Source organism: Bombina bombina, chromosome 3 (assembly GCF_027579735.1).
Source record: "Bombina bombina isolate aBomBom1 chromosome 3, aBomBom1.pri, whole genome shotgun sequence".
Lineage (NCBI taxonomy): Eukaryota > Metazoa > Chordata > Amphibia > Anura > Bombinatoridae > Bombina > Bombina bombina.
The window spans coordinates 977,441,656-977,457,240 of NC_069501.1; the positions used below are offsets into that span (position 1 = coordinate 977,441,656).

The 15,585-nt window shown below is 39.9% G+C and overlaps 1 protein-coding gene across 1 annotated transcript in view; it reads right to left on the bottom strand.

Annotated features, from left to right (window-relative positions):
- LMBR1L (limb development membrane protein 1 like) overlaps positions 1–15,585 on the bottom strand; it is a gene marked incomplete in the record, with an annotated part of 163,133 nt that overhangs the window by 110,431 nt on the left and 37,117 nt on the right. The window contains 1 exon segment of the mRNA XM_053708078.1: positions 1,775–1,859. Within this exon segment, the coding sequence (XP_053564053.1) occupies positions 1,775–1,859 (85 nt within the window).

The following is a 15,585-nucleotide window of genomic DNA, read 5'->3' on the forward strand; positions in this document are numbered from 1 at the left end:
ACCACTATCGGGTCACAATCATCTAGAGTAGCTAATACCTCCCTGAGCAATAAGCGGATGTGTTCAAGCTTAAATTTAAAGGCCGTCATATCAGAATCTGTCTGAGGGAGCGTCTTTCCTGAATCAGAAATTTCTCCCTCAGATAAATCCCTTACCCCTACTTCAGAACATTGACGCTTTAGTAGCCGTATCCGATATACCCTCACAGACAGCTCAGCATTTGTTCTTAACCCAGAGCTGTCACGCTTTCCTTGTAAACCAGGCAGTTTGGATGAAACCTCTGTGAGGGTTGTATTCATAACTGTGGCCATGTCTTGTAAAGTAAATGAATTCAACGCACTAGAGGTACTTGGCGTCACTTGTGCGGGCGTTACTGGTTGTGACACTTGGGGAGAGCTAGATGGCGAACCCTCATTTCCTTCTGTCTGAGAATCATCTATTGCACTATTTTAAGTGCTAAAATATGCTCTTTATAGTTTAGACATATCAGTGCAAGTGGGACACATTCTAAGAGGGGGTTCAACAATGGCTTCTAAACACATTGAACAAGGATTTTCCTTGGTGTCAGACATGTTAAACAGGCTAGTAATGTAACAAGCAAGCTTGGAAAACACTTTAATCAAAGCAAATAACAATTAGAAAAAAACGGTACTGTGCCTTTAAGAGAAAAAAAGCTGCACAAAGTCTGCAAAACAGTGTAAAAAAGCAGTAAACTCAACGAAATTTTTACAGTAGTATCATAAAGCCTTAGTAACTTTGCACAGCTATGCAAATAAACAATTAACCCCTTAATGTAAAAACCGGATTGACAAAACGTCAAAAACCGGTAAAAAAACGTTCAGCACCTTGCCACAGCTCAGCTGTGGCGCCTACCTGCCCATTAGGAACGATTTGTGGGGAAAAAAAAAAAACTTATTTACAGCCCTCAAACACAGTAGGAACCTCTAGAGAAGCAGCTGGATATCTGAGGAAAAGAAACTGCGCAACTGAGGCGCGAAAATAGGCCCCTCCCACCTCACTCAATGTTTTGGGGCCTAAAAGAAACACAACAGAGTGTTTCTTAAACTAGCCATGTGGGTTAATAACCCTTAAACAAGCCACAATGACCCCTTAAAGTCCCTCAAAAAACGTTATATTTGCATTTTTTATAAACAAAACGTTTTTTCCTATCAGTGTCACCAGTAACTAATGAGCCCTTTATGCAAGCTGGGATTCCTACTAAGTGTCTGAATACAGCTTACCCTTCCCTCATGGGGATATTGCCAGCCTTTTCTAGAATTAACACAGTCTGTCTAGAAAAAAATAGACTGAACATAACTCAATGCAGTTTACCCTGCAAACCGTTCCCCCAACTGAAGTTTTCCTGCACTCTTCAGTTGTGAGAACAGCAGTGGATCTTAGTTACAAAATGCTAAGATCATCATCCTCTTTGCAGAAATCTTCATCCCTTTTCTGCCAGGGAGTAAATCGTACACACCGGTACCATTTAAAATAAACTTTTGCTTGAGAAGTAAAAAACTAACAAATATTTTTGTCACCACACTCACTTTACCCTTCCTAGTACTTAGAGTAGGCAAAGAGAATGACTGGGGGGTGGAGCTAGGGGAGGAGCTATATAGACAGCTCTGCTGTGGGTGTTCTCTTTGCCACTTCCTGTAGGGAAGGAGAATATCCCACAAGTATGGATGAATCCGTGGACTCGATACATCTTACAAGAGAAATTATAGTTTGCTAGTTCACCAATGAGTATTATGTATATATACACACACGTCACCTGTTGTAAAGTCAGCATGCTTCTTAAACTTGGTGATGACGATGTAAGAGAGCAAGTAGAGTGCGGCAAAAAGCAGGGTACAGATCTACAAGACAGAAAATAGGAATGTTATGGTTTTGTATATAATCTACAGAACAACATATCTCTTGAACTGAATTAGTTACCCTTGTGAGAAGACTATGCACAGATAATGATTTAAACATCCAGAATAAAACCTTTTAAACACTTACTAAGAGGCTCCCAGTTTAGCACTGTTGATGAGGTTAGGCTGGGACACCCAGTGAAAGGGTCTGGAGAAACAGCAGACACTCCCCCCTCCCCCGTATATGAAAAAAGACAGATTACACAAACAGTAGGCAGCAGTCTACATTTGAAACTTTGTGGCGTAGTTAGGAGTCTGAAAATCAGCACAATTATTAAAAAAAAGCGCAAAACTATACATTGTTACAAAAACACTCCCAAATGGTCTATATAAATGGATCATCTACAAAACATTTATGCAAAGAAAAAAATCTAGTGTACAATGTAATATAATCAAATTGAAGACCAGCCTGAGAATATTATGCAAAAACATTTTTTTTTTAAATTAATTAGACTAGTTGTGTAAATATTGGAAAAATATGTAACATATTAGTGTTCATAAATCATTGCGTGCCATCATATTGTAACCTAGGTTTCCTTCTTTGATAAGCCCAAAGAGGGAGACCGATAAATGAGTCAAAAGTGTGTGTACGGCCAACGACTGTGTGTAATGTAAGAGTTAAATCTGTAGTAAGAACTTTCACTTCTAAACAGGAAAGGGAAGTGCCACAATTACAGGAAAAGGCGACAAAGTAATAGTGAAAAGCATGATGCAAAGTTGTTTTATTACACATATTTCAGGTTTTATAAATCACTGGCTCAAATGAACATAAAAGTGTATAAAGAAAATGTATAAAGAAAATGCTCTAATGCACTAGAAGCAGTACTTTACTTACCAGCACTGACTTAGACCTGCCTCGCCTGTGTGACTCGCAATCTCAACGGCTCTATCACACGTGTCCACGTAGCTATGCTGCTGCAGTGCCGCTTCTATTTGAGCACTTGCAGTCAAAAATGTGTGCATGGGACAGAGGTGGGTGGAGCAGGAGGCTAAGCTGTCTGGTGACACAGGGTGGATCATTAATATGTGGACCGGAGTCATCCACACCCAGTCCACATATTTCAGGTGCAGGGGCTCCCATCTGCCTATATGCCAGGCCAGAACTTCATTTGTCACTTTCCAGCTAAATGTTCCTTCCTTCCACAGTTTCACAATGCTTATTAGTTGATGACCCATTGAGAGTGCCCCCCCAACCCTCCCCCCGCATCTTCCGCCATTACCAACAATATTTTTGCGTACCCCCAACCGGCCTGCCAAGTACCCCCAGGGGTACACGTACCCCAGGTTGGGAACCGCTGAGATAGAGCATGAAATTTTAAGCAACTTTCTAATTTACTCCTATTATCAAATTTTCTTCATTCTCTTGGTATCTTTATTTGAAATGCAAGAATGTAAGTTTAGATGCCGGCCCATTTTTGGTTAACAACCTGGGTTGTCCTTGCTGATTGGTGGATAAATTCATTCACCAATGAAAAAGTGCTGTCACCAAAAAAAGCTTAGATGCCTTCTTTTTCAAATAATGATAGTAAGAGTACAAAGAAAATGTGATAATAGGAGTAAATTAGAAAGTTGCTTAAAATTGCATGCTCTTTCTGAATTACAAAAGAAAAAATTTGGGTTCAGTGTCCCTTTAAGAACACATTGTTTATTCAGATGAGACCAAGATAAATTAGGTTTGGCTCAGATGGTGCCAAATCTCCCCAGTACATAGTGAAGCACTGGTGTGGATGTGAGAGGATATGGGGATGCATGAGTACAAAAGGTGTTAGGTAGATGACATTTATAGATGGCACCATGAATGCCTTTGTATATACCCAAAACACTGGCTGACAAGAGGACTCCCAGACTCCAGAAGCTTGTCAGAAGAGAAATATTCCAGCAAGATAATGATCCAAAGCACACTGCCAAAATCACAAAAGATTTTCTAAAGAAAAAAGTGAAAACTATAACCTGGCCATCTTGAATCCAATAGAACACATTTGAGCTATTTTAAAGAGAAAGGCAGAGAAACACAACCCCTCCAGCAAAGAGCAGCTGGAAAAAAAAATAGTCCCTGAAGAATGGCAGAACATCTCTCCAGAAATTTGTGCAACACTGGTATCCAACATGCCGAGGAGGATTGAGTCTGATAAAAAAATAAAGGTGGATAATACAAAGTATTAAATAAATAAAAAGATTTGAATCTCAGTAATGAAAGGTTACTGACTTTTGTTGCATTGGAGTACAAATACTTAAAGGACCAGTCAACACTGGAGATTTGCAGAATCAACAAATGCAAGATAATGCAATAGCACTTAGTCTGAACTTCAAATGAGTAGTAGATTTTTTTTCTGACAATTTTTAAAAAGTTATGTCTTTTTCCACTCCCCCTGTTCCATGTGACACCCATCAGCCGTTCACAAATGCATACACGTACCATGTGAGAGCAATCAGCCATTCACAAATGCATTCACGCTTATTCTTGCACATGCTCAGTAGGAGCTGGTGACTCAAAAGGTTTAAAATATAAAAAGAGACTACAAATTTTGTTAATGGAAGTAAATTAGAAAGTTGTTTAAAATTGCATGCTCTATCTGAATAATGAAAGTTTAATTTTAATTGAGTGTCCCTTTAAAACATTTGTTTTTCATTCAGGTCTTTAACCCTTTGGGCTCCATGTACTAAGCCGTCAATTCATCCGTCATTGTAGACGCGGATAAACTAGCCGTTACTCGCCGCGGGCGAAATGGTGTCCGCTGTCGCTATGTACTAATATTCCCCCAATAAATAGACAAGTCTAGCCCGCCGCGAGCAGTTGCGGATTGTTGATAAATTTGACGCCTCGCTCGCCGCGACTAAGCTGATGTACTTAACTTTCAGTTGAATTGTCTGGCCAATTATTAACACGTGACATGCAAGGTGTCACGAACATCATAGTAGTCGCGGGAATAGAATTTTGCTCCTATAAAAGTTCAACTTATCTAAACAACTTTATTATTGTTCAAAATTTTTTGAAGAGTGATAACAGAGCGTTATTTTTGTAATATTTATTTACAATTTGGATATGGCTTCATCTGGATCTGATAATATATAAATATTAATATAAAAATAATTATAAAGATTGACAACTATACAATACAAATTTAAATAGATTACTCTTTAATTACAGTCGACAAATTGGGCGCAATTTATGTACATGGAAATGAGAGACAAATTAGACGCCAGTTATGCTGTAAGTACAATGCTGATATTACTGCCTTTTATATATGTCTAGACTGGCGTCTAGATTGACTTTCCTATTGTTTTGTACCTTGCCCGCCACCTAAAAGGTGGCGAGGCAAAAATAACGAGGTGGGAGCGGAAATTGTAGCGAGTGGACAAATAGATTTTTTAGTACATTCGTTTTTGGCGAGTTGGTGGTCAAATGTGTCTAATTACAGTGAAAAATGGAGCGGTAGCGAGGTTTGGCGGATAAGTACGCTCGCAATTTTAAAGATGCGAGTTTTAACATAATTGACGGCTTTGTACATATCAGTTTGCGAATTTTGACGCGAGATTTGTTGCGGGTAGCTCGCTGACTGCTTAGTACATGGAGCCCTTTGAGTGCTAATGACGGCTCAGAGCCGTCACAGAGTTTCACACTCTGGTGCTAATGACGGCTCAGAGCCGTCACTAGCACTCTCCCACCTTGAGGGAGGTTTGGCGGCTCCCACCCTCTCCTACCCCGGCGATCGTGCCTGTAGAGTGACAGGCATCGCCGGGGCTTCACGTGATGTGCGGTGACATCACCTCACAACTTTATTTATACTTAACAATGTTAAGTATAGGAGATGGGGGCATACTGCTTAGAAGACTGTATCTCAGGCATTTAAGCAGCTACAGACCCCCAAGACCCACTGTTGGAAAGGTAATCGCCTAACCTTTCCAACAGTTTAAGTCTTGGGGGTCTGTAAAAAAAAAATGTTAAAAAAAAAGTTAAACATTTTTTTCAAAAAAATTAAAAAACATAATTTATGCTTACCTGATAAATTTATTTCTCTTGTAGTGTATCCAGTCCACGGATCATCCATTACTTATGGAATATATTCTCCTTCCCAACAGGAAGCTGCAAGAGTCCACCCACAGCAAAGCTGCTATATAGCTCCTCCCCTAACTGCCATATTCAGTCATTCGACCGAAAACATGCAGAGAAAGGAAAAACCATAGGGTGCAGTGGTGACTGTAGTTCAAATGAAAAAATTACCTGCCTTAAAGTGACAGGGCGGGCCGTGGACTGGATACACTACAAGAGAAATAAATTTATCAGGTAAGCATAAATTATGTTTTCTCTTGTTAAGTGTATCCAGTCCACGGATCATCCATTACTTATGGAATACCAATACCAAAGCTAAAGTACACGGATGATGGGAGGGACAAGGCAGGTACTTAAACGGAAGTTACCACTGCCTGTAAAAAACCCTTTCTCCCAAAAATAGCCTCCGAAGAAGCAAGGTATCAAATTTGTTAAATTTGAAAAGTATGAAGCGCAGACCAAGACTCCGTCTTGTAAATCTGTTCAACAGAAGCCACATTTAAAAAAGGCCCAAGTGAAAACCACAGCTCTAGTAGAATGAGCTGTAATCCCTTCAGGAGGCTGCTGTCCAGCAGTCTCATAAGCTAAATGAATTATGCTTTTTAACCAAAAAGACAGAGAGGCTGCTGAAGTCTTTTGACCTCTCCTCTGTCCAGAATAGACAACAAACAAGGTGAACGTTTGATGAAAACTGTAGTAGCTTGTAAGTAAAACTTTAAAGCACAAACCACGTCCAATATTGTGTAATAGACGTTCCTTCTTTGAGGAAGGATTAGGATACAAGCATGGAACAACTATCTCTTGAGTGATGTACTTGTTAGATACCACCTTAGGAAAAAACCCAGGTTGGTACGCAGGACTACCTTATCCGTACGAAGGACCAGATAAGGAGAATCACATTGTAACACAGATAACTTGGAGACTCTACGAGTCGAGGAATTAGCTACCCAAAAGGAACTTTCCAAGATAAAGATTGATATCTATGGAACAAAAAAAGGTTCAAACGGAACTTCTTGAAGAACCTTAAGAATCAGGTTTAAGCTCCATGGCGGAGCAACAGTTTTAAACACAGGCTTGGATCTAACCAAAGCCTGACCAAATGCCTGAACGTCTAGAATACCTGCCAGACGCTTGTGCAAAAAAATAGACAGAGTAAAAATCTGTCCCCTTTTAAGGAATTAGCTGACAACCCTTTTCTCAAAAACATCTTGGAGAAAAGATAATATCCTGGGAATCCAGACTTTACTCCATGAGTAACCCTTGGATTCATAACAATCAGATATTTACACCATATCTATGTTCAATTTTCCTAGAGACAGGCTTTCATGTCTGTATTAAGGTATCAATGACTGACTCGGAGAAGCCATGCTTTGATAACATCAAGCGTTCAGTCTCCAGGCAGTCCATCTCAGATTGATTCTATTTAGATGGTTGAAAGGACCCTGAGGTAGAGGGACCTGTCTCTGAAGCAGAGACCGTGATGGAAAGGATGACATGTCCACCAGATCTGCATACCAGGTCCTGCGTGGCTACGCAGGCGCTGTCAAAAACACCAAAGCCCTCTCCTGCTTGGTCTTGACCTCCGGAGGAAATCCCACTCCCCCGGAAGAAAAGTCTGACGACTTAGAAAATCCACCTCCCAGTTCTCAACACCTGCGATATGGATAGCTGATAGACAAGAGTGAGTCTCTGTCCAGTGAATTATTGTAAGACTTCTAACATCGCTAGGGAACTTCTGTTCCCCCTTGATGGCTGATGTAAGCCACAGTCGTGTATATTGTCCGACTGAGTATGATGTACCTCAGAGTTGCTAACTGAGGCCAAGTCTGAAGAGCATGGAATATCACTCCCAGTTCCAGAATATTTATTAGAAGGAGGGTCTCCTCCTAAGTCCACTATCCCTGAGCCTTCAGGGAGTTCCAGACTGCATCCCAACCTAAAAGGCTGGCATCTATTGTAACAATTGTCCCATCTGACCTGCGGAAGGTCATACCCTTGGACAGATGGACCCGACATAGTCACCAGAGAAGAGAATCTCTGGTCTCTTGGTCCAGGTTTAACAGGGGGACAAATCTGTGTAATCCCCGTTCCTCTGACTGAGCATGCATAGTTGCAGCGGTCTGAAATGTAGACGTGCAAACGGTACTATGTCCCTTGCCGCTACCATTAAGCCGATTTCATTCATGTACTGAGCCACCGAAGGGCGCGGATGGGATGAAAAAAAAAAAACACGGCAGAAATTTAGAAACTTTGACAACCTGGACTCCGTCAGGTAAATTTTCATTTCTACAGAATCTATCAGAGTCCCTAGGAGGGAAACCCTTGAGATTGGGGATAGAGAACTCTTTCCTTGTTCACTTTCCACCCATGTGATCTCAGAAATGCCAGTACTACGTCCGTATGAGACTGGGCAATTTGGATGTTTGACGCCTGTATCAGGATGTCGTCTAAATAAGGGGCCACTTCTATGCCCCGCGGTCTAAGGACCGCCAAAGCGACCCCAGAACCTCCATAAAGATTCTTGGGGCTGTAGATATCCCAAAGGAAAGAGCTACAAACTGGTAATGCCTGTCTAGAAAGGCAAACCTGAAAAACGATGGTGATCTTTATGCATCACAATGTGAGGATAAGCATCCTTCAAATCCATTGTAGTCCTCTATTGACTCTCCTGGATCATAGTTAAGATGGTACGAATAGTTTCCATCTCAAATGACGGAATTCTGAGGAATTTGTTTAAGATCTTTAGATCCAAAATAGGTCTGAAGGTTCCCTCTCCTTGGGAACCACAAACAGATTTGAGTAAAACCTCTGTCCCTGTTCCTCTCTTGGAACTGGATGGATCTCGTACACAATGTAAGAATGCCTCCTTCTTTATCTGGTTTGCAGATAATTGTGAAAGGCGAAATCTCCCCTTTTTTTGGGGGGGAATCTTTGAAATCCAGAAGATATCTCTGGGATATAAATTCCAATGCCTAGGGATCCTGGGCATCTCTTGCCCACGCCTGGGCAAAGAATGAAAGTCTGCCCCCTATAGGATCCGTTACCGGATAGGTGTCCGTTCCTTCATGCTGCCTTAGAGGCAGCAGCAGGCTCCTTGGCCTGCTTATCTTTGTTCCAGGTCCGATTGTCTCCAGACCGCCTTGGACTGAGCAAAAATTCCCTCTTGTTTTGCCTTAGAGGAAGAGGATGCCACACCTGCCCTGAAGTTTTTAAAAGGTACGAAAATTAGACTTTTTTTTTTTTTTTTTTTTTTGCGCTTGATTTAGACCTATCCTGAGGAAGGGCATGACCTTTTCCTCCAGTGATATAAGCAATAATCTCCTTCAAACCAGGCCCGAATAGGGTCTGCCCCTTGAAGGGAAGTTAAGTAGCTTATTTATTAAAGTCACGACAGCTGACCATGATATAAGCCATAGCGCTCTGCGCGCCAGTATAGTAAAAAACAGAATTCTTAGCCGTTAGTCTAGTCAAATGAACAAGGCATCAGAAAACAAAGGAATTGGCTAGCATAAGCTTGTCAAATATATTCATCCAATGGAGTCACTTAACTGTAAAGCCTCATCAAGAGACTCAACCCAGAACGCCGCAGCAGCAGTGACAGAAGCAATGTATGCAAGGGGCTGCAGGATAAAACCCTGTTGAATAAACATTTTTTATCCATTGGATCTAAAAAGCACAACTGTCCTCGTCAGAGGTAGTGGTACGCTTAGCTAGAGTAGAAACTCTTCTCTCCACCTTAGGAACTGTCTGCCAGAAGTCCCGTGTGGTGGTAACTATTAGAAAACATTCTTCTAAAAAATAGGAGGGGAAGAGAACGGCACACCTGGTCTATCCCATTCCTTATTAAAAAAATTTTTAGTAAACCTCTTTAGGTATTGGAAAAACATCAGTACACACCGGCACTGCATATTATTTATCCAGTCTACACAATTTCTCTGGCCCTGCGATTGTACACATTCATTCAGAGCAGCCAAAGCCTCCCTGAGCAACAAGTGGAGGTTCTCAAGCATAAATTTTAAATGTAGAAATATCAGAATCAGGTTAAATCATCTTCCCTGAGTCAAAAAAAAAAAAAAAAAAAAAAAATCACCCACAGACTAAGCATATTGTGAGGTAGTATCATACATGGTTCTTAAAGCGTCTGTATGCTCTGTATCTACCCCCAGAGCTAACTGCTTTCCTTTAATTTCAGGTAGTCTGACTAATACTGCTGCCAGAATATTATTCACCACCTTTGCCATGTCTTGTAAAATAAACGCTATGGGCGCCCTTGATGTACTTGGCGCCATTTGAGCGTGAGTCCCTGAAGCGGGAGTCGAAGGGTCTGACACGTGGGGAGAGTTAGTCGGCATAACTTTCCCCTCGACAGAATCCCCTGGTAAAGAAACGCTATGGGTGCCCTTGATGTACTTGGCGCCATTTGAGCGTGAGTCCCTAAAGCGGGAGTCAAAAGGTCTGACACGTGGGGAGAGTTAGTCGGCATAACTACCCCCACGACAGAATCCTCTGGTGATAATGTTTTTAAAGACAAAAAATGATCTTTATTGTTTAACATGAAATCAGTACATCTGGTACACATTCTAAGATGGGGTTCCACCATGGCTTTAAAACATAATGAACACAGAGCTTCCTCTATGTCAGACATGTTAGAACAGACTAATAATGAGACTAGTAAGCTTGGAAAACACTTTAAATCAAGTTAACAAGCAAATATATAAAACGTTACTGTGCCTTTAAGAGAAACAAAGTTTGCCAAAATTTGAAATAACAGTGAAAAAAGGCAGTTAAACTAACAAAATTTTAACAGTGTATGTAACAAGTTAGCAGAGCATTGCACCCACTTGCAAATGGATGATTAACCCCTTAATACAAAAAACAGATTAACAAAACGAAAAATATGTTTTAAACAGTCATAACAGCTCCTACTTTTGAAGCCCTTTTGAGCCCTTCAGAGATGTCCTATAGCATGCAGGGGACTGCTGAGGGAAGCTGAATGTCACTGTTTGTAATTTTAACTGCACCAACTGTAACTTTTATACTATAACAGTGGAAAGCCTCAGGAAACTGTTTCTATGCAAAATTTAAGCCAGCCATGTGGAAAAAACTTAGGCCCCAATAAGTTTTATCACCAAACATATGTTAAAAAACGATTAAACATGCCAGCAAACGTTTTAAAACACATTTTTACAAGAGTATGTATCTCTATTAATAAGCCTGATACCAGTCGCTATCGCTGCATTTAAGGCTTTACTTACATTACTTCGGTATCAGCAGTATTTTCTTAGTCAATTCCATTCCTAGAAAAATATTTTACTGCACATACCTTATCTGCAGGAAAACCTGCACGCCATTCCCCCTCTGAAGTACCTCACTCCTCAGAATGTGTGAGAACAGCAAATGGATCTTAGTTACGTCTGCTAAGATCATAGAAAAACGCAGGCAGATTCTTCTTCCAAATACTGCCTGAGATAAACAGCACACTCCGGTGCCATTTAAAAATAACAAACTTTTGATTGAAGAATAAACTAAGTAGAAAGCACCACAGACTCTCACAACCTCCTATCTATGTTGAGGCTTGCAAGAGAATGACTGAATATGGCAGTTAGGGGAGGAGCTATATAGCAGCTTTGCTGTGGGTGGACTCTTGCAGCTTCCTGTTGGGAAGGAGAATATATTCCATAAGTAATGGATGATCCGTGGACTGGATACACTTAACAAGAGAAATTTTTTTAAAAAACCTTAGAAAATATTAGCACCCAGGTGGAAAAGTGCTTAGCACTCAAAGGGTTAAAAAGGGACATGAAACCTAACAATTTTCTTTCATGATTCAGATAGAACATGTGATTTTAAATAACTTTCCAATGTACTTCTATTATTTAATTTGGTTTGTTCTCTTGATATCCTTGTTGAAAAGGATACATAGGCAGACTCAGGAACTTCTGATTGGTGGCTGCACATATATTCCTCATGTTATTGGTCACCAATGCATTCAGTTAGCTCCCAGCAGTGCATTGCTTCTTCTTCAACAAAGAATACCAAGATAATGAAGCAAACTAGATAATAGAAGCAAATTAGAAAGTTGTTTAAAATTGTTTTCTCTGTCTAATCATGAAAGAAAATGTTTAGGTTTCATGTCCGTTTAACATGAAGTGAAGAGGATGCACAGCTTTCAGGCTAGAACACTATGTAATTCTCAAAGTATGCAGAAAATCTGGCAATTCAGCATGTTTATACACCATGAAATGTAGTTTTAAGCATCCCAAGCTTTGGGTTTTTTGAAATTGTGAACAGCTGTACAAGGGGAGCGTGTATAAATAGACCAGTAACACTTTCACTGCCTTCAGAAAAGAAGGAAATAGCCACAGCTTTCTTTTAAGTGAAAACTAAGGAGTTTAAAGTTTGGAAAGATTAGTCCAAATACCATTATAAGAAGCCTGCACAAATAGATATACTCAAGTTACAAAGTATGTATATCCTTAACCCTTCGCTTCTGGGAATTTCAGAGAAAAACTTGCCCAGTACCAGATAATTTTTTAGCAATTTTGATATCACTCAGTTTAAAACAGAAACTGGGCCTCTGTCTTTTTTATTTACCTACGAAAACTATTTATATTTTTAAAGTATTGATCCATTTTGGAATAAATTTATGCCACTATTGGGATGCCAAATACGATCATATTTTTAAAAAAAATCAACATTTTTTTAAACTGTGTTTCTCACTGAAATTAACACAACTACTGCAGTTATAAGACCAATGGTAGTAAACAGCAGATACTGTATGCATGGCTTTGTCACTGTTTTTTGGCATTTTGAAGGCTGCTAATTGCAGCTATGCACAATTTTGAAATTACCGACAGTGAATTACCCCTTCAACCCCCCGATCCCTACCTGACACCTCCCAAAAAGCTCCCACCCACCCCAACAACTGGTCACCATCATTTTAGGTACTGGCAGATAGTCTGCCAGTATGCAGTTTAGGACTTTTATTTATTATTTTGAATTATTTTTAAATATTTATTTTTTGAAATGTCTGTAGTGTAGGGATTGCTCATCGCCCTCCCACCTCCCTGATTCCCCCTCCCCCAAACAGTTCTTTAACTCTCCCTCTGCTATCCGCCATGTTTGTTACTGGCAGCTAGTCTACAAGTAACACATTTTTAATTTCTTTCATGTAATTAGCAAGAGTCCATGAGCTAGTGACGTATGGGATATACATTCCTACCAGGAGGGGCAAAGTTTCCCAAACCTCAAAATGCCTATAAAAAATACACCCCTCACCACACCCACAATTCAGTTTTACAAACTTTGCCTCCGATGGAGGTGGTGAAGTAAGTTTGTGCTAGATTCTACGTTGATATGCGCTCCGCAGCAAGTTGGAGCCCGGTTTTCCTCTCAGCGTGCAGTGAATGTCAGAGGGATGTGAGGAGAGTATTGCCTATTTGAATGCAGTGATCTCCTTCTACGGGGTCTATTTCATAGGTTCTCTGTTATCGGTCGTAGAGATTCATCTCTTACCTCCCTTTTCAGATCGACGATATACTCTTATATATACCATTACCTCTGCTGATTCTCATTTCAGTACTGGTTTGGCTTTCTACAAACATGTAGATGAGTGTCCTGGGGTAAGTAAATCTTATTTTCTGTGACACTCTAAGCTATGGTTGGGCACTTTGTTTATAAAGTTCTAAATATATGTATTCAAACATTTATTTGCCTTGACTCAGAATGTTCAACTTTGCTTATTTTTCAGACAGTCAGTTTCATATTTGGGTTAATGCATTTGATTTAATCATTTTTTCTTACCTTCAAAAATTTGACTCTTTATCCCTGTGGGCTGTTAGGCTCGCGGGGGCTGAAAACGCTTCATTTTATTGCGTCATTCTTGGCGCGGACTTTTTTGGCGCAAAAATTATTTTCCGTTTCCAGCGTCATACGTGTCGCCGGAAGTTGCGTCATTTTTTGACGTTATTTTGCGCCAAAAATGTCGGCGTTCCGGATGTGGCGTCATTTTTGGCGCCAAAAGCATTTAGGCGCCAAATAATGTGGGCGTCTTATTTGGCGCTAAAAATATGGGCGTCGCTTTTGTCTCCACATTATTTAAGTCTCATTTTTCATTGCTTCTGGTTGCTAGAAGCTTGTTCTTTGGCATTTTTTCCCATTCCTGAAACTGTCATTTAAGGAATTTGATCAATTTTGCTTTATATGTTTTTTCTCTTACATATTGCAAGATGTCTCACGTTGCATCTGAGTCAGAAGATACTACAGGAAAATCGCTGTCTAGTGCTGGATCTACCAAAGCTAAGTGTATCTGCTGTAAACTTTTGGTAGCTATTTCTCCGGCTGTTGTTTGTATTAATTGTCATGACAAACTTGTTAATGCAGATAATATTTCCTTTAGTAAAGTACCATTGTCTGTTGCAGTTCCTTCAACATCTAAGGTGCAGAATGTTCCTGATAATATAAGAGATTTTGTTTCTGAATCCATCAAGAAGGCTATGTCTGTTATTTCTCCTTCTAGTAAACGTAAAAAATCTTTTAAAACTTCTCTCCCTACAGATGAATTTTTAAATGAACATCATCATTCTGATCCTGATGACTCTTCTGGCTCAGAGGATTCTGTTTCAGAGATTGATGCTGATAAATCTTCATATTTATTTAAAATGGAATTTATTCGTTCTTTACTTAAAGAAGTACTAATTGCTTTAGAAATAGAGGATTCTGGTCCTCTTGATACTAATTCTAAACGTTTAGATAAGGTATTTAAATCTCCTGTGGTTATTCCAGAAGTTTTTCCTGTTCCTAATGCTATTTCTGCAGTAATTTCGAAAGAATGGGATAAATTGGGTAATTCATTTACTCCTTCTAAACGTTTTAAGCAATTATATCCTGTACCGTCTGACAGGTTAGAATTTTGGGACAAAATCCCTAAAGTTGATGGGGCTATTTCTACCCTTGCTAAACGTACTACCATTCCTACGTCAGATGGTACCTCGTTTAAAGATCCTTTAGATAGGAAAATTGATTCCTTTCTAAGAAAAGCTTATCTGTGTTCAGGTAATCTTCTTAGACCTGCTATATCATTGGCTGATGTTGCTGCAGCTTCAACTTTTTGGTTGGAAACTTTAGCGCAACAAGTAACAAATCATGATTCTCATGATATTATTATTCTTCTTCAGCATGCTAATAATTTTATCTGTGATGCCATTTTTTATATTATCAGAGTTGATGTCAGGTTTATGTCTCTAGCTATTTTAGCTAGAAGAGCTTTATGGCTTAAGACTTGGAATGCTGATATGGCTTCTAAATCAACTCTACTTTCCATTTCTTTCCAGGGTAACAAATTATTTGGTTCTCAGTTGGATTCTATTATCTCAACTGTTACTGGTGGGAAAGGAACTTTTTTACCACAGGATAAAAAATCTAAAGGTAAAAACAGGGCTAATAATCGTTTTCGTTCCTTTCGTTTCAACAAAGAACAAAAGCCTGATCCTTCATCCTCAGGAGCAGTTTCAGTTTGGAAACCATCTCCAGTCTGGAATAAATCCAAGCCTGCTAGAAAGGCAAAGCCTGCTTCTAAGTCCACATGAAGGTGCGGCCCTCATTCCAGCTCAGCTGGTA